This window comes from Zootoca vivipara, chromosome 2, assembly GCF_963506605.1.
Source record: "Zootoca vivipara chromosome 2, rZooViv1.1, whole genome shotgun sequence".
NCBI classification, from domain to species: Eukaryota; Metazoa; Chordata; class Lepidosauria; order Squamata; family Lacertidae; genus Zootoca; species Zootoca vivipara.
The window spans coordinates 2,210,458-2,237,880 of NC_083277.1; the positions used below are offsets into that span (position 1 = coordinate 2,210,458).

The 27,423-nt window shown below is 45.1% G+C and overlaps 2 protein-coding genes across 2 annotated transcripts; one reads left to right on the plus strand and one right to left on the minus strand.

The window, feature by feature from the left end:
• The first annotated feature begins 2,028 nt into the window (after positions 1 to 2,028).
• LOC132591139 (zinc finger protein 709-like) lies at positions 2,029 to 3,726 on the plus strand. Its single transcript, XM_060268749.1, has one exon. The coding sequence runs from the start codon at positions 2,064 to 2,066 to the stop codon at positions 3,423 to 3,425; it is 1,362 nt and encodes a 453-aa protein (XP_060124732.1). The 5' UTR covers positions 2,029 to 2,063; the 3' UTR covers positions 3,426 to 3,726.
• An 8,769-nt stretch (positions 3,727 to 12,495) lies between these two features.
• On the minus strand, positions 12,496 to 21,298 carry LOC118080157 (zinc finger protein 493-like). The gene is made up of 5 exons (XM_060268520.1): positions 21,262 to 21,298; positions 18,064 to 18,146; positions 17,733 to 17,877; positions 17,290 to 17,367; positions 12,496 to 15,969 (listed from the first exon to the last, which is right to left on the minus strand). Exons 2-5 carry the CDS (start codon positions 18,136 to 18,138, stop codon positions 13,577 to 13,579), a joined length of 2,691 nt encoding a protein of 896 aa, XP_060124503.1. The 5' UTR covers positions 18,139 to 18,146; positions 21,262 to 21,298; the 3' UTR covers positions 12,496 to 13,576.
• Between the last annotated feature and the right edge of the window lie 6,125 nt (positions 21,299 to 27,423).

Consider the following 27,423-nt stretch of genomic DNA (forward strand, 5'->3'; position numbering starts at 1 on the left):
CTCTATATTTGTTTGTTCTTGAATCTTTTCTATCGTTCCTTTGTCCTTGTTTTTAGCTAACATTTTGGTCTTTTTTCTCTTTAGTTTAAAACCTGCAATTTGTCCATATTCTTCAATTTCCTCTAGTACTATCTTAGCACTGTCTAGTGGTTCTTCTATTGTCAGTACCAAGTCATCGGCAAAGGCTTTCACTTTATGTTCCTTTCTTCCGACCGTAATTCCTTTAATTCCTTCTGTCTTCCTGATTGTCTTTAGAAGGACTTCGAGTACCGATATATATAATAATGGTGACAATGGGCACCCTTGTTGTCTTGTACCTTTAGCAATTTCAATGTTTTCGGTCAAGATGTTATTCAGTATAAGTTTCGTTTTTTGCTCCAAATATATCGCTTTTATACTTCTTATAAACCTTTGTCCTAAACCCATTACCTCCAGATTTTTCATCATAAATTCCCAAGATATATTATCAAAGACCTCCTGTGCATCTACAAAAATCAGTGTTGCTTGCTTTTCATTCCTGGCTGTTAAATATTTGATAATGTTTACAACATTTCTTATGTTACCCTTCATCTGTCTGCCAGGAAGAAAACCTGCTTGATCTTCATGGATTGCCTCATTCAATACCATCTTTAACCTATTTGCTAGAATGCTAGCAAATATTTTGTAGTCATTATTTAGTAATGAAATCTGCCTATAATTTTTAACCTGCAATAAATCTGAATCAGGTTTAGGTACCAATGCAATATATGCTTCTCTCCACATCTCCGGCACTTTTCCTTCTCTTGATATACCATTCATTACTTCTTTAAAAGGTACCAGTAGGGTGTGACTCAGTTTTTTGTAATATTTTGCCATGAATCCATCCGGTCCCGGTGCCTTCCCACTTTTTAGATTTTTAATTGCTTTCAAAAAAAAATCTTCTATTCGTTCAATCAGTCTTATCTTTTGGAATCTGTTGCACCTCCTTATTTTTAAATATTGTTCAATTTTTCCTATGGTTTCTTTTCCAGTTTTTTTAATACAATTGTCTATAAAAATTTTACAAAGCTTTTCCTGATCTCTGTCGGGTTTTCTATTTCTTTTTTCTTCCACTCTAATTTTATTGATTGTATTCTGAAATTTCCTTTCCTAATTTGCCATGCCAACCATTTTCCTGTTTTGTTAGCATGTTCAAAAACAATCTGCCTCATCATTTAAATTTTCCATTCCTGGTTAAAAATCAATGAGAATTGACTTTGTAGCATTTTAATATTTTGACTTATCTTTACATCATTTGGTTTTTTTTGGTTAGCTTTTTCTCATTCTCTATTATTGGATTTAATAGCTCCATTTTTTCTTCTCTCAACTTTTTCTTTATACTATTCTGTTGAATGAAAAACCCTCTCATCACTGCCTTACTTGCATCCTATATTATGCTTTTTTTGTTTCTTGGTTTCTATTAATTATAAAGTAATCAATCAATGTCTTCTTTGCTTTCTCTTCTATCTCTTGATCGTCAAGTAAATGTTCATTTAATCTCCATCGGAAGTTTTTTGATGTTTTATCGTGTTTTTAAAATTCTGTTAAGAGCTGCCCAGACTGGCTTCTTTGGCCACATTTAGTAAACATAATCCATTTTGTTATCCAGTTGACAGCTTCCATACAATTGGTTTATAATTCTAAAGGATATTTACCTCTGAAAATTTTAACCGTTAGAATTCAGCTTTTTCAGTGTCACACATATTCGCTTAGCCACCCCATTCCAAAGGAGAAGGAAAGTGAGAGAGTCCTGGACAGAGAATTTCCACTGAGATAGTTCTGTATCACAAAACAGGCATGAGATCAGGTGGCCCATTCCCTGGCCATACTTCCTCAGGGAGACATAGAGAGCAGAAGGGAGAATCTAGGAGATGCTTTGGAAAAAAGGCGGTGGTGTTAATTAGACTCACTTTGTGTTAAGTTCCTTTTCCCTCTTCCTTGAAACCCTAAAAGGATTTTCTTTCCCCCCAAAGGAGAAGGCGATCTGAATTCTGAGGAGACAATGATAATGTGCTTCTGTCAGTGTGAACACTGAGTTTACAATAATGAACTCAACAGAAGAGAAACCATCTAAAGCTATGGAGTGCAAAAAGAGCTTAAACTGGAGCAAAACTCTTAGGAAACATCAACAAACTCCCAAGGGACAGAAACCAGTTAAATGTATGGAGTGTGGTAAGAGCTTCAGTGCAAATGAAAACCTTAGACTGCACCAAAGAACTCACACTGGGGAGAAACCATATAAATGTGTAGATTGTGGAAAGAGCTTCAGTCAAAGTGGAAATTATAGAACACATAAAAAAACTCACACAGGGGAGAAACCATTTAAATGTATGGAATGTGGAAAGAGCTTTGGTCGTAGGGATACCCTTACAATACATCAGCGAACTCACACAGGGAAGAAACCATTTAAATGTATGGAATGTGGAAAGAGCTTCAGTCAAAATGGAAACCTTAGATCACATCAGAAAACTCACACGGAGAATACATTTAAATGCATGGAATGTGGAAAGAGCTTCAATCAAAGTGGAAGCCTTAGATTACATCAGAAAACTCACACAGGGGAGAACCCATATAACTGTATAGAGTGTGGAAAGAGCTTCAGTCAAAGTGGAAATTATAGAACACACCTAAGAACTCACACAGGGGAGAAACCATTTAAATGTATAGAGTGTGGAAAGAGCTTTGGTCACAGTGGAACCCTTAGAACACATCAACGAATTCACACAGGGGATAAACCATTTAAATGTATGGAATGTGGAAAGAGCTTCACTTCAGCCAAAAACCTTAGACTGCACAAAATAACTCACACAAGGGAGAACCCATATAACTGTATAGAGTGTGGAAAGAGCTTCAGTCAAAGTGGAAATTATAGAAGTCACCAAAGAACTCACACAGGGGAGAAACCATTTAAATGTACAGAGTGTGGAAAGAGCTTCAGGAATAGTGGAAACCTTAGACTGCACCAAAGAACACACACAGGGGAGAACCCATATAACTGTTTAGAGTGTGGAAAGAGCTTCAGTCAAAGTGGAAATTATAAAAGACACCTAAGAACTCACACAGGGGAGAAACCATTTAAATGTATGGAGTGTGGAAAGAGCTTTACCCGTAGTGGAACCCTTACATTACATCAGCGAACTCACACAGGGAAGAAACCATTTAAATGTATGGAATGTGGAAAGAGCTTCACTTCAACCGAAAGCCTTAGACTGCACCTAGGAACTCACACAGGGGAGAAACCATTTAAATGTATGGAGTGTGGAAAGAGTTTCAGTCATAGTGGAACCTTTGCAAGCCATCTACGGACCCACACAAAGGAGAAACTATTTAAATGTATGGAGTGTGGAAAGCGCTTCCGTCAAAGAGTACACCTTAAGAATCACCAGCGAACTCACACTAGAGAATAGCCATTTAAATCTATGGAGTGTGGAAAGAGTCTCGGTCAAAGTGGACATTTTAAAGATACCAGAGAACATTCATAGCAGGAAAAAAAAGCATTTATATGTGAGGATTGTGTGTGCGAACAGCTTACTGATAGTGGAGCACATAGAAAACATCAATAGACGTACACCAGCGAGAAATCATTTAAATATATGGAGTATGGATAGAGCTTCAGTCAAGAGTGAAACAATAGTGAACTTGCATGGGAAGAAACCATTTAAATGCATGGAGTGTGGAAGGAGCTTCAATTTTACTGCAGATCTTAATATACATTAGATGCATAGTATATGTGAAGTTCTGGTGCCTGCATGTAAATTTTTAGCCATGTATTCAAGTAATGAAGGTAATGTCTCACAATTATAAATGCAATATAAAATGTCATGAACTGTAAACCTGAAATGCTGGTGGTGAATGTTGTTTGGTGCTCTTTGAGTCAACTGAAGTTCGGTCTTTAGTAGAGAGAGTTGGAAATGTTGGTGTTTTGGTATTGCTAATAGAGCTTTGAGGAAAACAGAGGGTTAAAGTTGTGATGCTTTGTAAGCAGGGTTGGTTAAATTGATAGTACAGGGACAGGCGTATAACACCCATGGTTCTAATTACACTAAATGAACAATGAAGACACAGAAAGAGTGAGGCTATCTTCTTATGTGCATAAAGACCTGTAGTTTTTATAATTGACCTGTAGTTTTTATAATTGATAAATTAATTGTGGAGAGAGAGAAACATGGCCTTTGATGGGTAATTCTGCTTTGGGTGCTGTCCATAACTTCTCCAGGACGCAGGTGGCACTGTGGTCTGAACCACTGAGCCTAGGGCTTGCCGATCGGAAGGTCGGCGGTTCGAATCCCCGCAATGGGGTGAGCTCCCGTTGTTCAGTCCCAGCTCCTGCCAACCTAGCAGTTCAAAAGCACTTCAAAGTGCAAGTAGATAAATAGGTACCGCTCCGGCGGGAAGGTAAATGGCGTTTCCGTGCACTGCTCTGGTTCGCCAGAAGCGGCTTAATCATGCTGGCCACCTGACCCGGAAGCTATCTGGAGACAAAGGCCAGCTCCCTCGGCCTATAGAGCAACCCCAGAGTCATCCGCGACTGGACCTAACGGTCAGGGGTACCTTTACCTTTACCTTTAATAACTTCTCCAGAGGGGCTCCGGGGTATCCTTTGCTACTTTCTCCTTCCCCAGAGTCTGTGGTTCCTCCATGTCCTAGAGAAGAATCCATTAAAAAGGCTTGGAGGGGAAGAGTGTTCTAGACCAGTTGCTGCAGCCTTGTTCGCTATGGGGGGAGGGGCTGGATCTGCCTTCTCTATCTGCCCCCAACTCTTGCAACCCGAGACTGAACTGGTGTGTCTGTTATAAAATTAAAAACATTCCTTCCAGTAGCACCTTAGAGACCAACTAAATTTGATATTGGTATGAGCTTTCATGTGCATGCACACTTCTTCAGATATCTTAGTTGGTCCCTAAGGTGCTACTGGAAGGAATTATTTTTTATTTTTTGTTTTGTTTTCACTACGGCAGACCAACACGGCAATCTACCTGTTGTAAAATTACCGTAGTTAACCTATTTAGCATATGATAGAATTCATATAACTTAACAGTGAATGAAACATATGTACCTTTGTTATACCTTCATTTTACTTTCTGTGATGGAAGCTACGTGGACTTCTCAACCCTGACTCCCACCTGCTTATCTTTCAAACTATGTTTAAAAAGTTTAGAAATAGAAAATTTATGTGACTCTTCTTCCCTTGAGTGTTCTTCCCAGGTGTTGGGAGCTATTGGAATGGTAAGCTAAGGACTTTCTAAAGGTCTGGTTGTGGCAATAAATGAGTGAAATGTAAATCCTAACGAAATAAAAAAAAATCCTTCAGTAGCACCTTAAAGACCAACTAAGTTTTTATTTTGGTACTAGTGTATTTCAGCCCATTCAATAACGGGCGCTAGAACATCCTGGAGTTCGGAGAAGCGCTTGCGCAGCGCTTCTCCAAACCCTGGGACCTGTCCTTGCTGTCGGCGCTGCTTTCTCCTCCTCCGTTCCTGTCCCCCAGCCGCCGACAGGAAGGAGACATCCCGGGGTTCGGAGAAGCGCTGCGCAAGGGCTTCTCCGAACTCCAGGATGTTCTAGCGCCCGTTATTGAATGGGCTGAAATACACTAGTACCAAAATAAAAACTTAGTTGGTCTTTAAGGTGCTACTGAAGGAATTTTTTTATTTGCGCAGCGCTTCTCCGAACCCTGGGACCTGTCCTTGCTGTCGGCGGCAGGGGGACAGGAACGGAGGAGGAGAAAGCCGCTGACAGGAAGGACGCGGGACACAAACGCCTACCTCGCCGCCGCTGCTTCGCGGCCTCCCGCCACTCCTCTCAAGGGCCAGGGAGGGTTGTGAGGAGGAGGCCTCCGCCGGCCTCCACACTCGCTTCCCTGACGTGCCCTGCAGTGAGGCGGTGTCCGGCCGGGAGCGGCGGTTGGAGGAGGCAGAGGGGGGGAGAGTGCGCGCGTGCAGTCTCTTCGTCCAATCCCTGTGTCCCTGGGGCACATGCGCAGTAACCCAGGGACACACGGGAAAACTGGACGCAGAGACACAGGGACTTTATTATATAGGATGAGCTTTCGCTGTTAACGACTGTTAATGACTGCAATTGGTCTTGCAGGGAAAAGCAAGGGCTGAGGTGCAAAAGAAAGCTTGATTATGCATAATGAGACAAGAATCCTATGTCTCTGTTCATCCCAGGCCCACCACCCTCTGAATATACATAAGGGTCTGGCTATTCTGTTTCAGTGTATCTGACGAAGTGTGCATGCACATGAAAGCTCATACCAAAATAAAAACTTAGTTGGTCTTTAAGGTGCTACTGAAGGAATGTTTTTTTATTTTGCTTCGACTCAGACCAACATGGCTACCTACCTGTATGTAAATCCTAAGGCAGCAAGACACCAGGATACCCAAAATAACGGACAGAAGAACAGTTTTAGCTCCCTGAGCTGTGACTTTCCCATACATATATAACTTCTATTAGCTAATGTCTGTACCTTTCTTTAAAAACCCTCTCAAATTTGTACTAAAATGAACCTCTGGTTTGGAGTTGCAATAGATTATCTCTCAATAAACTGGGTCTGTTCCAGACGTTTAATTTTCCTATCTCTTGCCTGCATTTTTCTTGAGGTCTTATTCCTTTTCTTGGCCCTGAGCCGTTGAGGGGTGGTTTGGAAGGAAATTATTACCCCATATCTTAAAGCATGAAATAAACTATTTTGAAAGGGATAAGGGAGTGTCAGATTTCCCTCACTCCCTTTCCATCCTGGGAACGGCCTTGTCTGAAGTGGTTCCTGTTTCCTGGTTCTCTTCCTCTCACAGGCAAACTCCTGTTTTCCCCACCTCTGCTCTTAGAACTGCTATATTGTGAAACCCAAGGCGATGTAGATACATGGAGATTACAGATTCATGAAGTTTTCCTTACAAAGTATTGACCTTTAGTAGGTCTGGTGGTTGTGATGAGGGACAGAAATTGCCTACAGCTGACCTGTACTGGTTGTTGTCAGGCAGAAGTGTGACTGACGGCAGAGCCAGAGTCTGGCAATTTCAGTCCCCCAGAAATTCCACCAGAGGGATGGAGCCTCTCTCTGATTGGACAACAGCACTTTTGGAGGGAAAACAAAAGGGGCCATTTCTGAGGGAGAGAGTTTGATTTGAGAGAAGATGGAGAGGGATTTTTGGGAGTTGGGGGGGGGGTAGGATTTGCCTGAGGGAGAACTGGTTCTGGTTTGAGTTGAACACCCACCCTGAGGAGACTGTTCATACTGAAAGGAAAGACCCTCCCAGCTTGGATAGGGAGACCCGGTTGGGGGTCTGGGGAAGGTCTACTGACAGGGGTGTCCTGGGAGGGCTGACTCTGAGGCAGGAGAAGCAGATCCTGGGGGGATTCAGGCTCTCCCCCCCCCGGGTCTCCTTCCAGTCCGGAGGGGGCAGTTCTTCTAGGGAGAGAAGACACCCCACCCCCCAAACCAGTCACGAGGGGGAAGGGGATCCCCTGGGTCTGTTACGCCATCTTGGAATTACCTCAGCAGTGGGGTTGCTTAGCTGGGGAAAAGCATAACAACTTTTTTCTCTCTTTTTTAGTGAAGAGAGTTTAAGAGAAACTGTGACTGTAATCCTGTGTTTAAGCCTGAGACCACTTATAGTTTAAGAAAATAAGTTGACTTCTACCCGGCAGAACACATTTCCTGACCCACTTTCTTTCAAAAACTTATTTTTATTAATAAAACTCTCCTTGTTGTTTGTTCGACTTCTGCCCAAGACGACATTCACTCACTACAAGATAAACTGTGGTAAATTGTATAGATTTTTGTAGTTTGCTTATAGTGAGATGTGCACACTATATTTAATAGGGGGCAGTTAGCGGGTGACTGGTGCTTAATCAGAGTTGGAAGGGACCCCCGAGGGCCATCAAGTCCAACCCCCTGCAATGCATGAATCTTTTTGCCCAATAATAATATTAATAATATTAATAATAATAATAATTTTTGTGGGACTTGAACTCACAACCCTGAGATTAGGAGTCTCGAGCTCTGCCAACTGAGCTATCCCAGGACAATTGAGCGGTTGGGTTCGCTATAGTTTAGACCAGGCATCCCCAAACTGTGGCACTCCATATGTTTTGGCCTACAACTCCCATGATTCCCAGCTAACAGGACCAGTGGTTGGGGAAGATGGGAATTGTAGTCCAAAACATCTGGAGGGCCACAGTTTTGGGGGTGCCTGGTTTAGACTCATTTTCACTCTTTGGAAAGCCAGTAACCATTGGTTCCTACTGTCTTGGCTTCTTGCAGTCCTAGGCTGTCAAGCAGTTCAATAACCTCCAGCTTTTGGGTTAGAAGATCAGATGCATCTTCTCTCTCTACTTGGGCACCTAGATAGTGGGAAACATATTTGAGTTGTTCCTTTACTTCGACTTCAAGTCATCCAGAAATGCCAAAACATAAGGACAATGTCAATTTTTTCATTCGGGGAACAATCACTTGTTTGTGTGACTTGAACTGACCTGAACATATGGGAATGTCCAAATTCAGGAATAATATATTGGGAGGAGGAAGAGGAGGGAAAGAAGGTGTTGGGGACGCCTTTAATTGGAGTGGTCAAAGGAATCCTGGAGCAGAATAGATGCTCAGAAATAAGCACTTTCCTCCCCCCCCCCCCCCCGGGACCACTTTTTAATCCTGATTTCCCTGCAGAAACCTCCCCACAGTCAATGGAGCATGGGTGTATGTGTGCGCACGCAATTTCCCTAGGGGACCCAAAGAGCAGGAGGCAAAAGGCAGCGCTGCCACATCCGGTTCCCATCGAAGCACAGGGAGGGGGCTCCTCTGCCATTGTGCAGTATTTTCTTTTTGAAACAGGAGCTTCCTTCACGATTAAACAATTTAAATGGCAAGTTCAAAAGTTAAGCACTTTGGAGCATTGCCAAATGAAAGAAATGTGATGCTGATATTGTGATGCCAACACACTTTATTTATCCCTTCCTGTAATATTGAAGGAAAATGTAGTCAATCCACTTTGAATTGAATCCTACATGCCTGTACATGTCTAGAAGGAAGTCCCACTTTAAAGGTAAAGGACCCCTGGCAGTTAAGTCCAGTCGAGAACGACTCTGGGGTTGCGGCGCTCATCTTGCTTTACTGGCTGAGAGAGCCGACGACGTTTGTTCGCAAAGTGGAAAGTTTCAAATACCCTGCGTTGGATTAAGGCTTGAAAATGAACAAAGGTGAGGCTTCAGATCTTCTGACTTCAGTCTTCAAAAGTGATATTCAAGATGCAATATCCAAACATACCCAGAGTTTTGAAAATCCTCCATACAATGCCAGTTTCAGTTGCCCCAAATGAAAGGAGCTTTAGCAAACTAAATCTGGTAACTGTGTGGTGGGATTTAATCCAGTATAACAGGGGTACCCAAACTAAGGCCTGGGGGCCGGGAATCAGCATATTTTTACATGAGTAGAAGGTGTCCTTTTATTTAAAATGCATCTCTGGGTTATTTTTGGTGCATAGGAATTCGTTCATTTTTCCCCAAAATATAGTCCAGCCCCCTACAAGGTCTGAGGGAAAGTGGACCGGCCCCCTGCTGAGAAAAGTTTGCTGACCCCTGCAGTAGAATCTGGTCATGTGTCTGGGCGGCAGTGAAACCTAGAATCATAGAGACCACAAGGGCCATCCAGTCCAACCCCCTGCTGAGCAGGAAACACCATCAAAGCATTCTTGACATATGAACCTCTGGTTTGGAGTTGCAATAGATTATTGCAACAGATATACCCAGTAGAGTAGATATAGGCTGTCTCCAGAGTAATTAACCTTGAAATTCAGATAACACACACAGCCTGTAAACACCAGCTGTGCTTTGAGAATCTTAGAGGCAACTTAAAGACCCAGAATGTTCTAGAAACTTCTGGTAGATTCTGCACCCATAAAAGGTACCCCTTGACAAATATCACAAGGAGGTGGAAGATGTCTTATTGCTGGTGGGCCATCTAATAGCTAGTTCACATAGACCATGCTTAAAGCATAGAAGGAAGAAGCAGGTAAACTTAACAAGCAGAGATACAAGGGGCCGGTGGGGTGGGGCCAGAGGGAGAGTGTGTGCTGAGGGGGGGCTGTCTGTGGATGCACATGTGCGCACAGACCTACGCACTCATACACACAAGTGGGGTGGGGTTAGGGCTTCCTAATAAAAAGTTGAAAATTAAAGGCTCTCTCGATGGCCATGGCGGCAGAGGCTGGTAAATGGTTTTGGGGGGGGGGCAGCTCCACTGTGTTACCTGCTCAGCTCTGGAGGCCTCCGGACGTCTGAGCTCTACTGGTTCGCTGCTGGGGTGATCCCAGTCCTGGTGGAGCCAAGGTCATTGGGGAAGGGGTAGGGGGAGGCTTCGTACAGCCCTCTCAATCTTTGCGTTGGGCAGCCCTGGCTCCCACTTGACCAGCCAGAGAGCCCTGTTGGTACTGGTGGTCCCTACGAGCTCAGCACAGCCGCGATGCTCGCCATCTTTCATAGCCGGAATTCCATAGCCCTACCCTTCTTATTCCCTATCTGTTATCCTTTCAAAACAGCAAAAATATACGGCCACTCAAGACAGTCAAATGCCTTGAAGGCATCGAACGTGATAGAAGTCCCAGGCTGACAGAAGGCCTTAGCATTTCTAATTACATTGAGCAGCCATTTAATGGAATCTGAGATCTGCCTTCCCGGTAAGCAACCTGCCTGGTCTGGATGAACATATAGAATCATAGAGTTGGAAGAGACCACAAGGGCCATCCAGTCCAATCCCCTGCCAAGCAGGAAACACCATCAAAGCATTCTTGACATATGCCTGTCAAGCCTCTGCTTAAAGACCTCCAAAGAAGGAGACTCCACCACAATCCTTGGTAGCAAATCCCACTGCCAAACAGCTCTTACTGTCAGGAAGTTGTTCCTAATGTTTAGGTGGAATCTTCTTTCTTGTAGTTTGAATCCATTGCTCCATGTCCGCTTCTCTGGAGCAGCAGAAAACAACCTTTCTCCCTCCTCTACATGACATCCTTTTATATATTTGAACATGGCTATCATATCACCCCTTAGCCTTCTCTTCTCCAGGCTAAACATACCCAGCTCCCTAAGCCGTTCCTCATAAGGCATCATTTCCAGGCCTTTGACCATTTTGGTTGCCCTCTTCTGGACACGTTCCAGCTTGTCAGTATCCTTCTTGAACTGTGGTGCCCAGAACAGGTGAGGTCTGACCAGAGCAGAATACAGTGGTACTATTACTTCCCTTGATCTAGACGCTATACTCCTATTGATACAGCCCAGAATTGCATTGGCTTTTTAGATGCTGCACCACACTGTTGACTCATGTCAAGTTTGTGGTCTACCAAGACTCCTAGATCCTTTTCACATGTACTGCTCTCAAGCCAGGTGAAGTGATGAAGTGATTCCTCTATTAAATCGCACCATAATAAGCATTGTAAACATTTTTCTGGTCCTGGCTTAGGAGTGATATGGGACACTTAAAACTCCATTTTTTTTCTGGGTCCTTCCCTGCTTTTGGGGATTATCACCATTCTGGTCCAGGATTCAGGGACCATATCACCATCTAGTACCCCATTAAAAAGGGTGGGACTAGGATCTCCTTAAAACACTTATAAAAATCTGTCTGGATAAGGGGACTCCACTGATGAGAGTTTGGACACAGACTGAAACAATAGTAAGAATAAATAATGCCCCTCAGGATCTCTCTCCTGGCGTTTTGAACACCATTCGTGGGAAAAGGTAAAGGTCCCCTGGAGGGTTAAGTCCAGTCAAAATAAACTATGGGGTGCAGTGCTCATCTCAACTTTCAGGCTGAAGGAGCCAGTGTTTGCCCACAGACAACTTTTCCGAGTCATGTAGCCAGCATGACTAAGCTGCTTCTGGGGCAACGGAACACCATGACGGAAACCAGAGCACACGGAAACACCATTTGCCTTCCCGCCACAGTGGTACCTATTTATCTACTTGCACTGGTATGCTTTCAAACTGCCAGGTTGTCAGGAGCTGGGACAGAGGAATGGGAGCTCACCATGCAGCAACAGTGGGGCCCCTCCCCTCCTCCCCTGATGGGTTGCGTACATGCAGCCTGAAACTACGGAAGTCATAGCTGCTCTTCACTTTTCAAGCTCCTCCTGGTTCTACAAGAGAGTGGGGCAGAGGAAGGTGGAGAATCTACTGACCTGTTTTTCAGCTGGACTGTCCCTTCTTCCTCCATTACGTCCTGCTTTAAGGGTAGAGTGACACCCCATAAATCACTCAAGGCAACACATTCAGCAGCTTTAAACTAAGCATCCTTTATGAGACTGAGTTGGTGCTATCAAAATGGCAAAATGTGTAGCCCATCTTCCCTTTTAAGAGGAGAATTTGGTAATATGAATCCAAAATGTTTGGTTATCTTCACATTTGTCAGAGACAAAATTTCTCTTTTGGATCAAAGGGAAATTTGATTCGTAGGACATTTGTATACGGGGAAATAAACCGAAGAGGTGGTCAGATTGTGAACTTTATTTATAATAAAAGATCGGGCAAGAAAACAGGTTAAATTGATTACAAAATAAAGCAGAGCACTGTAGCTCTGCACCTGGACTAATCACAGCCTACCCACAAACAATATAGTTATTCCTACTGTAATCTTTTTTTCTCTTTCTTTCTTTGGCAATCACTCGTAGCCGAGTAAGATTGTGTTCCATAAACACAGTTTTAACAATGAATCCGTGACTGTGGAGGCAAATTCTGGATCCACATGTCCTTCCACAGTGAGGACATTGGTTTCCGGGCGGGAGTTGATCACGGTGTGGATTTGCCAAGTGTGCCTTCCTCTTAGCACGTTTCTACGTCCTGAGTTCGAGTGTCTTCAAAGCCCATGACACCTTTGGTAAAGGCTGTTTTCCAACTGGAGCGCTCGCAAGCTAGTGTACTAAAGTGTAGCCCAATGTGTAGTTTCTGGCTGGTATGGAAGATGCAGTGCAGACCCAGTGATGAAGGGGGCTGAGGGGAAAGCTCATATTTTAAGGTCTGGGGTCACCTTCTCTCTGGGAGGACTGGCCTGTGGCTCTTTCTGTACATGTATAATCAGTTATATCACATTTCCCAGAATGGGGAGACCATTTAATATTCTACTTAGTGACTAAGCTTTGTCTTCACTGCTTCTCCACCTCTGGGATTCACACCTGTTTCTATGCAGGTGTGCAATAAAGTTTCTACTCTGGCTGAAGATCATTCCACATTCCATACATTTAAATGGTTTCTGCCCAGTATGGGTTCTTAGGTGTAATGTAGGTGCCGGGCCGAACATTAGGCAGAAAGGGGAGACCGCCTTGGGCAATTAAAAGTTGCAGTGCTAGCAATTCCTTCTTTTTCTTAGGGAAGATGAAACCTTACATCATAATGCATTTTCAGATGGTTGTTTCTACACTCTAATTTCTTCCCTGTTTTGGTTCCTCCCTGTGCAGTGATGGCTTCAGTCGCTAGCGAAGAGCTGCTCACATTCCATCTATTTTGTTAGTTTTTCTCTCTGTGTGAATAATATTGCGTGAAGTTAGGTTTGCTGCAACCATTGCAGCTCTTTTCATATTCCATTTACTTGGAGGGTTTCTCCTCTGTGTGGGTTCCCGGATGCAGTCAAGTCAGCATTCTCACTGAAGCTCTTTGCACACTCCATGCATCTTAATGGTTTCTCGCCAATGTTGATTCTTTGATGTAAAGTAACTGTAGTCCACTGAATGTTCTTTCCACACTCCATACATTTTAATGGTTTCTCTCCAGAGTGGGTTCTCTGATGTAAAGTAAGTGCGCTCCTACAACTGAAGCTTTTCCCACACTCTACGCATTTAAATGGTTTCTCCCCAGTATGGGCTCTCTGATGTATATTAAGTGTAGTCCTTCGACTGAAGCTCTTTCCGCACTCCATACACTTAAAAGGTTTCTCCCCGGTGTGCATTCTTTGATGTGCAGTAAGGCTTCCGCTATGCCTGAAGGCCTTTCCACACTCCATGCATTTAAATGGTTTCTCACCAGTGTGGCCTCTTTGATGCACAATAAGTGTACTCTTACGACTGAAGCTCTTTCCACACTCCATGCAATCATATGGTTTCTCCCCGGTGTGGGTTCTTTGATGTAAAGTAAGGGCACTTCTACAACGGAAGTTCTTTCCACACTCCATACATTCTAATGGTTTCTCCCCAGTGTCTGTTTTATGATGTTCTATAAAGCTTCTGTTTTCAAACTCCATACATTTAAAGGGCTTCTCCCTGCTGTGTCTTCTTTGGTGTACAGTAAGTGTACTCTGTCGACTGAAACTCTTTCCACACTGCAAACATTTAAATGGTTTCTCCCCAGTGTGCGTTCTTTGATGTACAATAAGTGTAGTACTCCGGCTGAAGCTCTTTCCACACTCCATACACTTATATGGTTTATCCCCAATGTGGGCTTTTTGATGTAAAGTAAGGTAGTAATTGACACTGAAACTCTTTCCACAAACCATACATTTAAATGGTTTCTCTGTTGTGTGGGTTATTTGATGTGCAGTAAGCCTGCCACTCTGTTTGAAGCTCTTTCCACACTCCATACATTTAAATGGTTTCTCTCCAGTGTGGGCTCTTTGATGTAAAATAAGTGTAGTTCTCCAACGAAAGCTCTTTCCACATTCCATACATTTAAATGGTTTCTCTCCACTGTGCATTCTTTGATGCAAAGTAAGGTAGTAATTGAAACTGAAACTCTTTCCACACACCATGCATTTAAATGGTTTCTCTGCTGTGTGGGTTCTTTGATGTGCAGTAAGGCTTCCACTTTGGCTGAAGCTCTTTCCGCACTCTGTACATTTAAATGGCTTCTCCCCAGTGTGGGTTCTTTGATGCACAATAAGGATGCTACTCGCACGAAAGCTCTTTCCACACTCCATGCACTTATGCAGTTTTTCCCTAGTGCGGGCTCCCTGATGGAAAGTGAGATCATGATTGAGTCCAAAACTCTTTCCAAACACCACAGATTTACATGGTTTCACCCCTGTGTGCGTTCTTTCATGCGCAGTAAGGTTTCCGCTCTGGCTGAAGCTCTTTCCACACTCCATACAATTAAATGGTTTCTCCCCCGTGTGGGTTCTTAGATGTAAAGTAAGTTTGCTCCTACGACTGAAGCTCTTTCCACACTCCATGCATTTAAATGGTTTCTCCTCTGTGTAGTTTTCTTGATGCAAAGTAAGCTGGCAATTGGGGCTTAAACTATTTCCAAACACCATGGATTTAAACGGTTTCTCTTGAGTGTGGGTTCTTTGATGTTTAGTAAGGTTTCCACTCTGGCTGAAGCTTTTTCCACACTCCGTACATTTAAATGGTTTCTCCCCAGTGTGCTTTCTTTGATGTACAGTAAGGAAACTACTGGTACAGAAGCTCTTTCCACACTCCATGCATGTATGTGGTTTCTCCCCAGTGTGCGTTCTTTGATGTAAAGTAAGATGGTGATTGAGACTGAAGCTCTTCCCACACACCATACATGCAAATGGTTTCTCCCCTGTGTGGGTTCTTTGATGTGCGGTCAGGTTCCCACTCTGTCTGAAACTCTTTCCACACTGCATGCATTTAAATGGCTTCTCCGCTGTGTGGGTTTTTCTGTGCTTCATAAGGTTACCAGCACTACTTAACCTCTTTCCACACTCAATGCATTGAAATGCTTTCTCCCCTGTTTGGGTTCTCTGATGTAAACTGAAGCTTCCACTCTGACTGGAGCTCTTTCCACGCTCCACACTGCTGCTCGCAGAGGATTCTTCATGTGATTTCAGGTCGACATGGACATCCATGTCCAGAGGAGTGGAGGATTTCCTTTCCCCCTTTTTCAACATGGTTCCTACATGCTTTTGGGGTGGTCGCTGATTTACAAATTTCTCTTTTGCTGTATCACACTCCGCATTTTCTGATGACCCCACAGATGGCTCTCCATGGTTCTCGCTCTTCTGCCCATTACCTGTTTTGAGCGAGAAAAAGAAAATGCCATTCATATTGCAAGGCAGAAGCAGAGACCCTCATTACACATTGAACTCAGTTCTTTGCTTATACCTTTTTTCAAGCTTGTCCCCCTCCCTCTCTCTCCCTGTCCAGCTGAACCTGAAGTTAATTTCTGAATGTGCTACAGTCTCAACGTCCCTTTCTGCTCCACCTCCCACCTGCTGTGACTGAGCGGAGCTGTGTCTGCTTATCTTTCCCTTTCCCTAGAATCCCGTCCAAAAGAACTTCTATTGGAGGTTACCGCCCACACAGTTTGGCTGCGATTTCTGCTTGTGTGGTGGCACCTCCTTGTAGCAGAGTATTTCCCCGCAGGCAGACGACAAGAACAGTAGTCCTAGTCAAATTCCCCAGTCAAGACCTTCTATATTGCTTGACTTGTTGCACAAGCATTTCAGTTACTAATATATACACACCATTTACATGCCTACTATACCTCTCCATCACTGTATAAACTCAGTGTGTGTGTGTGCTTTCCTCATGTGGAATTGCAGCCTGCAACTTCCTTCATTTGCACTTCCTGCTGACACCAATCATGCCAAGAGCGGCACTCCCACACACTAAAGAAAATTATGGAATCCTCTTTAAAGCTTAAAGGATCTTTTATCTGTTTCTTGAATAATGTTTTCCTAACATCTTCTCCTTCCACCCAAGCGATGAAGTCTGGTTTGGGAAATACTTTCCCAGAGGTCAGTTAATTCTGAGTACAATATGCCCAGGCACTCCTATTGCTACTACTGCCATGGCTCCCTTCCCAAAAGCTGGGAAATGCAAGATCTTAAACCTCCTGCTGGGGGAGACATGTGGACCCAGCAGAATCCACCTGGCACCCGTGAAGAGGATCTCACTGTACACTGAGTTCAATTCAAGGGAACCACAGAGGATATTTTGAATTTAAGGGAATATCTCAGCACATTGGAAGGGAAAACTCAGCCTGCAGGACACCTCTGCTCTTTAGAAGAATAGTACTGCTGGATCAGGCCAAAGGTGTCCCAGACATTGCCAATTTTTTCAGCTTCAGGTATACATGTTCATGCTCTGTGGGGCCAGGGGCAGAAGGGGGTGTAACAACAAATGCAAATGTCACCTTTGGACAGGAGCAGAGTTGCTACACCCCCCTCTCCCTCGTCTATCCAAGCAAGCAAGAAGCACCATCAGATTTCAAGGAACCAAACCAGCCAGGGGAAAAACACTCAAGGAGGATGTGAAGCAGGACATAAAGGCATCAGGCTTCTCCTCCCTCTCTTCCTGGAGCAAAAGCCCCCCCCCCCAACACTGGTACCTGCTGAGCTCTCCCCTTCTTTGGGGTCCTGGAGGAATGGACCTTGTCCTTCTTCCCAACAGGAACTGAGGTCTGATTCTGCCAAGGAAAGAGACATTGTTAGCTACTTTGGGCCACAAAACTCTCAGTCATTTCAAATCGATCCATATCTACGTCGACAAAGGCAAAGAGGAGGGATTACCATATCCAGATCCTATAAAGACACGCAACATGAGCAGGAGAGGGCCTTGTGGTCCCCATTGTCACAAGGGGTGTGTGTGTGAATATATGGATGCTTCTTCGGAGAACAAAGCTGCAAATATTGTAGGGTACATCTGCAAAAATGGGGATCCAAGCGGGCTATTTTTCTTAAATTATTCCTACTTTGTATGAATGAAAGGCACAAACAGCTGCTTGACACCTTCAACGTCTGGCAGTCCAGAGGGATATAAATGTGCCCTTACCTAGAGAGGCCACCATCTCGCCATTCTCCTCCATGACTTCCTTGTGCAGAGCTTTTTGGCCTGGATCCAGCAGAGCCCACTCCTCCTCCGTGAAAAACACAGCCACCTCCTCAAAGGTCAAGAGGGCCTGGAAGGTCACCGGACCCTGGAAGAAGAAGCCAAGACAACTTCTCTTAGATCCCCCTCATCCCTCCCTTTCTGTTTGGCTTCTTGGTTCTCGGCTGCTTTTGGTGGCCCTGGGCAAGATAAAGCAACTAACGAATTCAATCATTAATCATCAATAATACCCAACCAACTCCTACCTGCCCTCCCCCCGATGCTCTTTCCTTACCTGAGGGAGCTGCCTGGCACCTTTTCCCACTGCACCTGTAAGAAGAGATGGTCCAGAGGGTGTCTCTGTGGCCATCAGGCTGCCTGTCGGAGAGAAGGAGAATGAGGAGGCCTGAGGAGCACATTTCAAAGCAGGAAGCAGCTCTCTAGAGAAGCCCTGCAGGGGAGAGACAGGGAATGGGAACGATGCCATCCTTTATACAGAAACTTTCTAATACTATAATACAAATGCCGGCTCCCTCGGCCAGTAAAGCGAGATGAGCGCCGCAACCCCAGAGTCGTCCGCGACTGGACCTAACAGTCAGGGGTACCTTTACCTTTATGCAATGGGGCTCCACAGAAAGCATTACGATCAGTACTTCCGCACTTGCTCCAAAACAGCCATCCAGGAAATCCCCTTTCTGACCTTTTGACACTTTTCTGACCTTGTGCTTTGATGGTGTTTCCTGCTTGGCAGGGGGTTGGACTGGATGGCCCTTGTAGTCTCTTCCAACTCTATGATTCTATGACACATTTATAAATAAAGAAAAGCCCTAAAATATTGACAAGACTCTCTGGTTGGAAAAAAAGCTGACACCTGGAGGGCCCCAGGGTGCAGAGACTCCATCTCAGCTCAAACATGGATTGTAGTTTGGGGGGCAGAGATAGGAAGTTTAGTGACTCATGGCCCTCCAGGGCTTCCTCTAAGAGTGTCGGTGTGTGTGAACTGTTTAATATTGCAACACAGTGAGGTGGAACAGGGTGAGAAATAACCAGGGGGTCAAAATAGGCTGCAGGGCATCCCTCCTGAGCACAGTTTCAAATCCGCCTCTATCTTGATGTAGTACATAGAAAATAATAGCAAGATTGATTATACACACAAGGCAAAAATGCAAACATTTCCGAGCTCTCTCTCTCACCCCCCCCCAAGAGATGTCCAAAATTCAGGAATGATTTACAGAGAGGAGAGACAGAAGGGAAAGAGGGCATTGAGGGCGCAATGTGCTGAGATATTCCCTCAAATTCAAAATATCCTCTGTGGTTCCCTTGAATTGAAGTCAGTGTACAGTGAGATCGCCTAGTGACCAAAGGAGTCCAAGAGTGAACCCTCGGAAGCAGGCAATTGGCAGTAATAACAACAGAAAACCTCGCCGTTCATGGAGAGGAAGTTTCGCAAAGGTTTCAGTGAGGCACACCAAGTCCTCCAACCTTTATCCTTGCAACAAGAGCAGTGCAGCAACCCTCCCCATTTGCCTCCCCCCTCAACTCCCCCTCCAAAAGTATCATTCATTTCTTTTAAATAAGATCTATATATTGAAGTGACTGAAGTACGAATACGGAAAGGTTTTTGGTGAATAGAAGTATCTTGCCATTTTCTCTTTTCTTTCTTTTCTCCTTCTCCTTCTATTTTTTCTATCCTTTCTTTTTTTCTTCTCCCTTTATATATCACATGTCTATTTATCCACTTTCTATTCTTCTTTTTTCACTTCTTAGTCTTTAGCTGTCATATTTTTAGAATTTATTGCGGAAGATATGTATATACGTAAGTCTGCATATAGTATTGTGTACAGTGTTCTGCATTGTATTTTCTCCCCCCCTCTTTTTTTTCTTTTTTGCTTTGTAATATAAATAAATAAATAAGAAGTTCCATTTGCCTCCTTCTCACATCAGCCTCTTTCTTGCTAAGGAAGCTCCCAAAGCCAATACTAATAACAATACTAATAATTTATTTATTTATTTATAATAATAACTTATTCATTTATTTAGATCTAATAACTTATTTATATACCATCCATCTGACTGGGTTCCCCCAGCCACTCTGGGCGGTTTCCAACAAATCAAAACACATGAAAAAAAACTTCCCTGGCATTCTCCATTCCACAAAACCCACACCTCCCCATTTAAAATCCCCTCCCTCTCTGGGAACGCAAACTGCCTGTATTCTCCTGTTCTGGGGCTACAAAAACATCACAGCAACAAACAAACAAAACAAACCTGTCCCATGTTATCTAGTTATCTCCCGCTTGGACTACTGCAATGCGGTCTACATGGGGCTACCTTTGAGGGTGACCCGGAAACTACAACTAATCCAGAATGCGGCAGCGAGACTGGTGACTGGGAGCGGCCACCGAGACCACATAACACTGGTCCTGAAAGACCTACATTGGCTCCCAGTACGTTTCCGAGCGCAATTCAAAGTGTTGGTGCTGACCTTTAAAGCCCTAAATGGCCTCGGTCCAGTATACCTGAAGGAGCGTCTCCACCCCCATCGTTCTGCCCGGACACTGAGATCCAGCGCCAAGGGCCTTCTGGCGGTTCCCTCATTGCGAGAAGCCAAGTTGCAGGGAACCAGGCAGAGGGCCTTCTCGGTGGTGGCGCCTGCCCTGTGGAACGCCCTCCCATCAGATGTCAAAGAGAAAAACAGCTACCAGATTTTTAGAAGGCATCTGAAGGCAGCCCTGTTTAGGGAGGCTTTAAAGTTTAATGTTTAACAGATTGTTTTATTTCATTTTTCTGTTGGAAGCCACCCAGAGTGGCTGGGGAAACCGAGCCAGATGGGCGGGGTATAAGTAATAAATTATTATTACTATTATTATTATGTCCCTTCCTCTCAAACTGTTTCCACTGTACAAGAGCAGCCTCCCTGCCCCCCTCCCTATCGCCTCCCCACCCCCACAGCCTGGAAGGAGCAGTGGCTGAAGGAAGGAAGGAAGGAAAGGGTCATAGGGTGATGAGGGGGTGGCAGGAGGTGGGGGGTTGTACGACAAAGCCGGAGCATCCCTAGCAAGGATGGGGGGGCTGCAACCCTTCCGAGCTCAGTAGGACTTGCTTAATTCTGAGCAAGCATGCGCGGGAGTCCCCAAAGTTTACCCGCTGCTCAGTGTGCAGAGATGCACAAAACATCGTTTGAGAGCGCAGGAGCAAACCCCGAATGAAACATTTGTGATCGATATATAACCATCACATTTTATGCAAGTTGATCATCGTGGGAGGGGGAGTAGCTGTCACCTGGCGACTGTTCAGCGTCCCAGTCAGATTGCACCAAAATGTCTTCGCCTGCTTCCACGTACGGAGATCTTGCAAAAGGCAAGCCCGGAGGGAAAGGGTGGGGGAGCCAATTCCCTGCTTTCGTCTCATTCCCCACGCCGCCACCCCCCCCCCAATAAAACCCTTTCCCTCCTCCTCCCCCAGCTGCGCTGTTTGCAGATGCAAATCCTACCGGCGCCTTTTACTCCTCCTCCTCCTCCTCTCCTCCTCCTCCTCTCCGCGGCTGCTTCTCTTCCGGGAATATGGTTGGAGACCCCACCCAGACTGCCTCCCCCCCCTCCAAAACATCCTGCCTCTCTAGGAAGCGGAGCTCGTTGACCCAGAGGGAGGGGTTGGGTGGCAGGAGATTCCCACTCTTTCTCCTCCCTGCAAGCAGAAATTCCCTTCCCCGCTGCAAACGAACTCTGTAATCCCATTTATTTTGCAAGAAGGTGCAAAATTCAATCCGCGGCAGCGGCAGTAATTTACGACAACCCTAAAGGGTAGTCCAGTGTTGTTATAATGCACCCTTTTAAAAAAAAAGTTGTATGGGGGGCGCAGCTCAGTGGCAGAGCAGCAGCTTTGCATGCAGAAGGTCTCAGATTCAATGCTTTGCATGCAAGAGGAGACACCAGGTTCAATCCTCGACAGGGAAAGAACCACCCCCCTTTGGAGGGGAAAAAAAACTCTAGTGGATGAAGGTTGCAGAGTTTTACTTCCCTCCCCTGTGCATATTTTGCACACAGCCTGACTCGCTTCAGGATCCTGAAATGCAGGCGGAGGCTGCTGTGAACTATAGTTCTATGGGCCTGCGCGTTCAAAGGGGAACCCGAAGTGTCGCCACTCAATGTGTCGGAAGTTTCAAGACAGAGGCGGGGGCAATAGGAGTCCCTCGAGAGGCGGGAGGTTTTAAGGGGGAGGGGTGTGTCGGTGGAGGAAGACGCCCCCTTTTTTATTGCAGGAATGGAAACTGGATTAATGAATTAGGGAGACAAGCGGCCGGAGAGGTAAAGATGCAGCCTGGGGGTGGGGAATGAGAGGGGGAAGGGAAAAGAAGAGGACGAATAGACCACACACACACACACCCCGCACAAGAGCCGTTCCTGGGACCCATCGGCAGGGACCCAGATCCATGCATCCCAGCTGCAAAGTGGGGACTCAACACCTGCAAGGTTTGCATTGCCCTTTGAATCCGCCCCACCACCAGCTCACCCTCCCCCCCCCCACTTTCAAATTCACTATGGGGTGTGCAGCGCGGTGTGGGGTGTGCGATGTCTTCCTACAGAGGAAACGCCCGCAGGGGGATTCCATCGCACAGTCTCTTTGAGGGCCGAGGGATGCTCACCTGCCCTGCTGGGGTCCGAGCCGAGGTCCCAAACCTGGCAGGAGATCCCTAGGGGTCTCCGTGTGTTGCTCCTTGCCGGGTCCTTTTGGCAGGAGAGATGGGAGAGCAGGGAGTCCGTGCAGGGCTTAAAGGAAGCGAGGGAGACCAGGAGAGAGACCCCCGCCTCCCTGCTCCTCTTGCGAGGCCCCTCCCTCCGGATGGAGAGTTTTACGTGCAGTTCGGGGCGCAGGGCGAGGGGTGAGCTGCGCCAAGGGTGTTTCGGGGATGGAGAGAGGAGGACAGAGGAAGTTGGGGGGCTGAGGGAGCCATGGAAGCATTGGGGGGGGGGAGCCAAGGCCAGCATTGCCAGTAGGTGGAAAGGCATTTGGGGAACAGAATTTCCTTTGTTCTTGTATTTGCTTCCCTCCCCCCAATCCACCATAGCTGCCAAGTTATCCCTTTTTTACAGGGATTTTCCCTTATGCTGAATAGGCTTCCTCGCGAGAAAAGGGAAAACTTGGCAGCTATGCAATCCACTCCTCCACCAATTGCATTTTTCCTTTCTGTGATGGGGAGACCATTGAACCAAAAGACCTGAGGGTTACACACACATTAATGCTCAGGGGCCTCCTCCTGTCCCACCCACTTTCTCTTGCTCTTCCTCCCTTACCAGGGTTTTCTTCTCTTCTTTACCTGGACTACCTTACGGGGACCGTTAGGAGCTCCCCAGAATAATATGCCCCACTGTGGGACCACTGAGTTCTTTTATCCTAAGATGTTGTCTCCCTTTCTCTTCCTGTTCTGTTGTTTGTTTCTTGCTATACAGTTGCCTGCTGAAGCACAAAGTGAGCTGGCGGAGGGGGTCCTCTTGCCCATCTCGGGAAGAGGGGAGTGTTGACAACCCACACGGGACCCCCTTCCTCCCTGCAGAGAAGGAACCTATCACGGTAAGAAGCAATGTTCACTTTCCACTGCATGGCTGATTATTAATACTGTTGGGTACCAGCCCAAAAAATATGGGTGGAGGGTGCTATGGAAATGCTTTTGGGTTTATATATCATTTATATATTGAAAGCTTCTTTATTACTTCTTGATGTTGGTAGAGTATGTTACAAGCTGCGATACAATCCATCAGCATCAAAAGATAATAGATGTATGCCCATTCCCAGTCTGGTGGGTTTCAACGGTAAAGGACGCAAAGTCATGATAGACAATCCCTATTGCTGGAGGGTTTGCATGTGGGCATGTGCATATGCAGGCCAAGGATTGCCAGTATCACAGCTGAGGTGTCTGTGAAAGTTGGTGGGTGGAGTTGCAGTTTATAGCAACCCTGTAATTTTCTCAGTCTGAAACATTTCATGAGCAGATTTTGTGGTGCATCCTTGATACCGAGACCAAAATATCCAGTGTGGTGTAGTGGTTAAGAACGGTAGACTCCTAATCTGGAGAACCAGGTTCGTGTCTCTGCTCCTCCACATGCAGCTGCTGGGTGACTTGGACTAGTCACACTTCTTCAAAGTCTCTCAGTCCCACTCACCTCACAGAGTGTTTGTTGGGGATGAAGGGAAAAGGAGATTGTTAGCCGCTTTGAGACTCCTTCAGGTAGTGATAAAGTGGGATATCAAATCCAAACTACTCTTCTTCTTCTTCTTCTTCTTCTTCTTCTTCTTCTTCTTCTTCTTCTTCTTCTCTTCACAAAGACTCACAGGTCAATGGTCACATGAACTTTCGTGTTCTACAGTGCACATCATTGGAATGCAGTTTACAAAGATATAAGCCATAATATGCTTATTTGCCTTTAATGGGCCACTAGATATTTGTTGTCTGTGCTTTTACAGGACATGAATAGCAGCTCATGTTTTATTTATTTCACATAGGAGAGACTCTGATCTGCAAGTCTGAGCTCAACTCCTCCCATTTAACAGAAAAATGCAGAGACTTTGTCCTGGACAAATTGAGAGTTATGTCCTTCCACTTTGCTGTGATACTGTAGCTCTATGTGTCTCATTGCAGTGTGTAGGGGAACATAGAAATATCCCCTCTGGATCAGGATCAGGGCCCCTCTTGTCCAGAATCCTGTTCTCACAGTGACCAGTCAAGGAGAAACCCACCAGCAGGGCCTGAGTGCAAAAGCTCCCTCCCCTCTCGGGATTCCCAGCTGCTGTAATTCAGACGAATAATACCTTCAAAGGTGGAGGGAGAAGATTGCTAGTAGCTGGGAACTGAATGACTGTTACTGAAATGGTAGGGTATTCTGACAGTGTAGACACAACAGAGGAGCCTCAGGAAACAAATGGTGCAGGATTAGGTAATTTGTACGGTTTGTTGGTAAGTATCAGATCATGGAGGGAGGAGGAAATGGAATACAGATATTTAGCATGTTTGGCGAAGGGGAAAGATGGAGAAAGTGCAGCCCTCCAGATGTTGCTGCACTACAACTCCCATCATCCCTGGCCATTGGCACTTGAAGTCCAACCACATCTGGAGGGCCAGAGGTGCTGCATCTTACCATAGAAGTGTTCAGTGTTACTTGGGAGTTGAAAGCAGAACTGAATACTAAGGGTTCTTGAAACAGTTTTCAGGGATTACTATAGATATCATACCCTACAAAATCTAAATTGCCCGCACTAAATGAATGTCTGGATGATATCTGTCTGGCTTACATTCCAGAAGATGTCCTGGCGATACTCCGGAAGGGAGCGTAGCAAACGTTCCGAAGCACAGTCCAGGCTAAGAAATGGTGCCAGGGGGAAATGATCCTGGTTTGAAGATTGATTTCTTCTTCACACACAAGCTTTTAATCTCTTCTAGTGGAAACATCTACTCTTCTAGTGGAAACATCTTCTCATTACAGGGGATTGGAATGCTAAAGTAGGGAATCAAGAGATAAAAGGAACAACTGGCAAGTTTGGCCTGGGAGTTCAAAATGAAGCAGGGCACAGGCTAATAGAGTTCTGTCAAGAGAACAAGCTGGTCATCACAAACACTCTCTTCCAACAACACAAGAGAAGACTCTACACATGGATATCACCAAATGGGCAGCATCGAAATCAGATTGATTATATTCTCTGCAGCCAAAGATGGAGAAGCTCTATACAGTCAGCAAAAACAAGACCTGGAGCTGACTGTAACTCAGATCATCAGCTTCTTATAGCAAAATTCCAGCTTAAACTGAAGAAAGTAGGAAAAACCACTGGGCCAGTAAGATACAATCTGGATCAAATCCCTTATGAATACACAGTGGAAGTGAGGAACAGGTTTAAGGATTTAGATTTGGTGGACAGAGTGCCTGAAGAACTATGGATGGAGGCTCGTAACATTATACAGGAGGCAGCAACGAAAACCATCCCAAGGAAAAGGAAATGCAAGAAAGCAAAATGGCTATCCAACGAGGCCTTACAAATAGCGGAGGAGAGGAGGCAAGCAAAATGCAAGGGAGATAGGGAAAGATACAGGAAACTGAATGCAGATTTCCAAAAAACAGCAAGGAGAGACAAGAGGGTCTTCTTAAATGAGCAATGCAAAGAAATAGAGGAAAACAATAGAATGGGGGAAACCAGAGATCTGTTCAAGAAAATTGGAGATATGAAAGGAGCATTTCGTACAAAGATTACCATAATCAAGGACAAAAGTGGTAAGGACCTAACAGAAGCAGAAGACATCAAGAAGAGGTGGCAAGAATACACAGAGGAATTATACCAGAAAGATATGGAGGTCTCGTACACCCCAGGTAGTGTGGTTGCTGACCTTGAGCCAGACATCTTGGAGAGTGAAGTCAAATGGGCCTTAGAAAGCACTGCTAATAACAAGGCCAGTGGAAGTGATGATATTCCAGCTGAACTATTTAAAATCTTAAAAGATGATGCTGTTAAGGTGCTACACCCAATATGCCAGCAAGTTTGGAAAACTCAGCAATGGCCAGAGGATTGGAGAAGATCAGTCTACATCCCAATTCCAAAGAAGGGCAGTGCCAAAGAATGCTCCAACTACCGCACAATTGTGCTCATTTCACACGCTAGCAAGGTTATGCTTAAAGTTCTACAAGGCAGGCTTAGGCAGTATGTGGATCGAGAACTCCCAGAAGTGCAAGCTGGATTTCGAAAGGGCAGAGGAACCAGAGACCAAATAGCAAACATGCGCTGGATTATGGAGAAAGCTAGAGAGTTCCAGAAAAACGTCTACTTCTGCTTCATTGACTATGCAAAAGCCTTTGACTGTGTCGACCACAGCAAACTATGGCAAGTTCTTAAAGAAATGGGAGTGCCTGATCACCTCATCTGTCTCCTGAGAAATCTCTATGTGGGACAAGAAGCTACAGTTAGAACTGGATATGGAACAACTGATTGGTTCAAAATTGGGAAAGGAGTACGACAAGGTTGTATATTGTCTCCCTGCTTATTTAACTTATATGCAGAATTCATCATGCGAAAGGCTGGACTAGATGAATCCCAAGCCGGAATTAAGATTGCCGGAAGAAATATCAACAACCTCAGATATGCAGATGACACAACCTTGATGGCAGAAAGTGAGGTGGAATTAAAGAACCTTTTAATGAGGGTGAAAGAGGAGAGCGCAAAATATGGTCTGAAGCTCAACATCAAAAAAACCAAGATCATGGCCACTGGTCCCATCACCTCCTGGCAAATAGAAGGGGAAGAAATGGAGGCAGTGAGAGATTTTACTTTCTTGGGCTCCTTGATCACTGCAGATGGTGACAGCAGTCACGAAATTAAAAGACGCCTGCTTCTTGGGAGAAAAGCAATGACAAACCTAGACAGCATCTTAAAAAGCAGAGACATCACCTTGCCGACAAAGGTCCGTATAGTTAAAGCTATGGTTTTCCCAGTAGTGATATATGGAAGTGAGAGCTGGACCATAAAGAAGGCTGATCGCCGAAGAATTGATGCTTTTGAATTATGGTGCTGGAGGAGACTCTTGAGAGTCCCATGGACTGCTAGAAGATCAAACCTCTCCATTCTTAAGGAAATCAGCCCTGAGTGCTCCCTGGAAGGACAGATCGTGAAGCTGAGG

What these genes read in the sequence shown, in the direction of transcription:
- LOC118080157 (XM_060268520.1), bottom strand. Translation starts at nt 18,138, where the DNA reads ATGGCCACAGAGACACCCTCTGGACCATCTCTTCTTACAGGTGCAGTG. An exon ending in GTGCCAGGCAGCTCCCTCAG is followed by an intron (nt 17,878 to 18,063) that starts GTAAGGAAAGAG and finishes TTCTTCTTCCAG; the next exon opens with GGTCCGGTGACCTTCCAGGC. An exon ending in AGAAGGGGAGAGCTCAGCAG is followed by an intron (nt 15,970 to 17,289) that starts GTACCAGTGTTG and finishes CGCTCAAAACAG; the next exon opens with GTAATGGGCAGAAGAGCGAG.
- LOC132591139 (XM_060268749.1), top strand. Translation starts at nt 2,064, where the DNA reads ATGAACTCAACAGAAGAGAAACCATCTAAAGCTATGGAGTGCAAAAAG.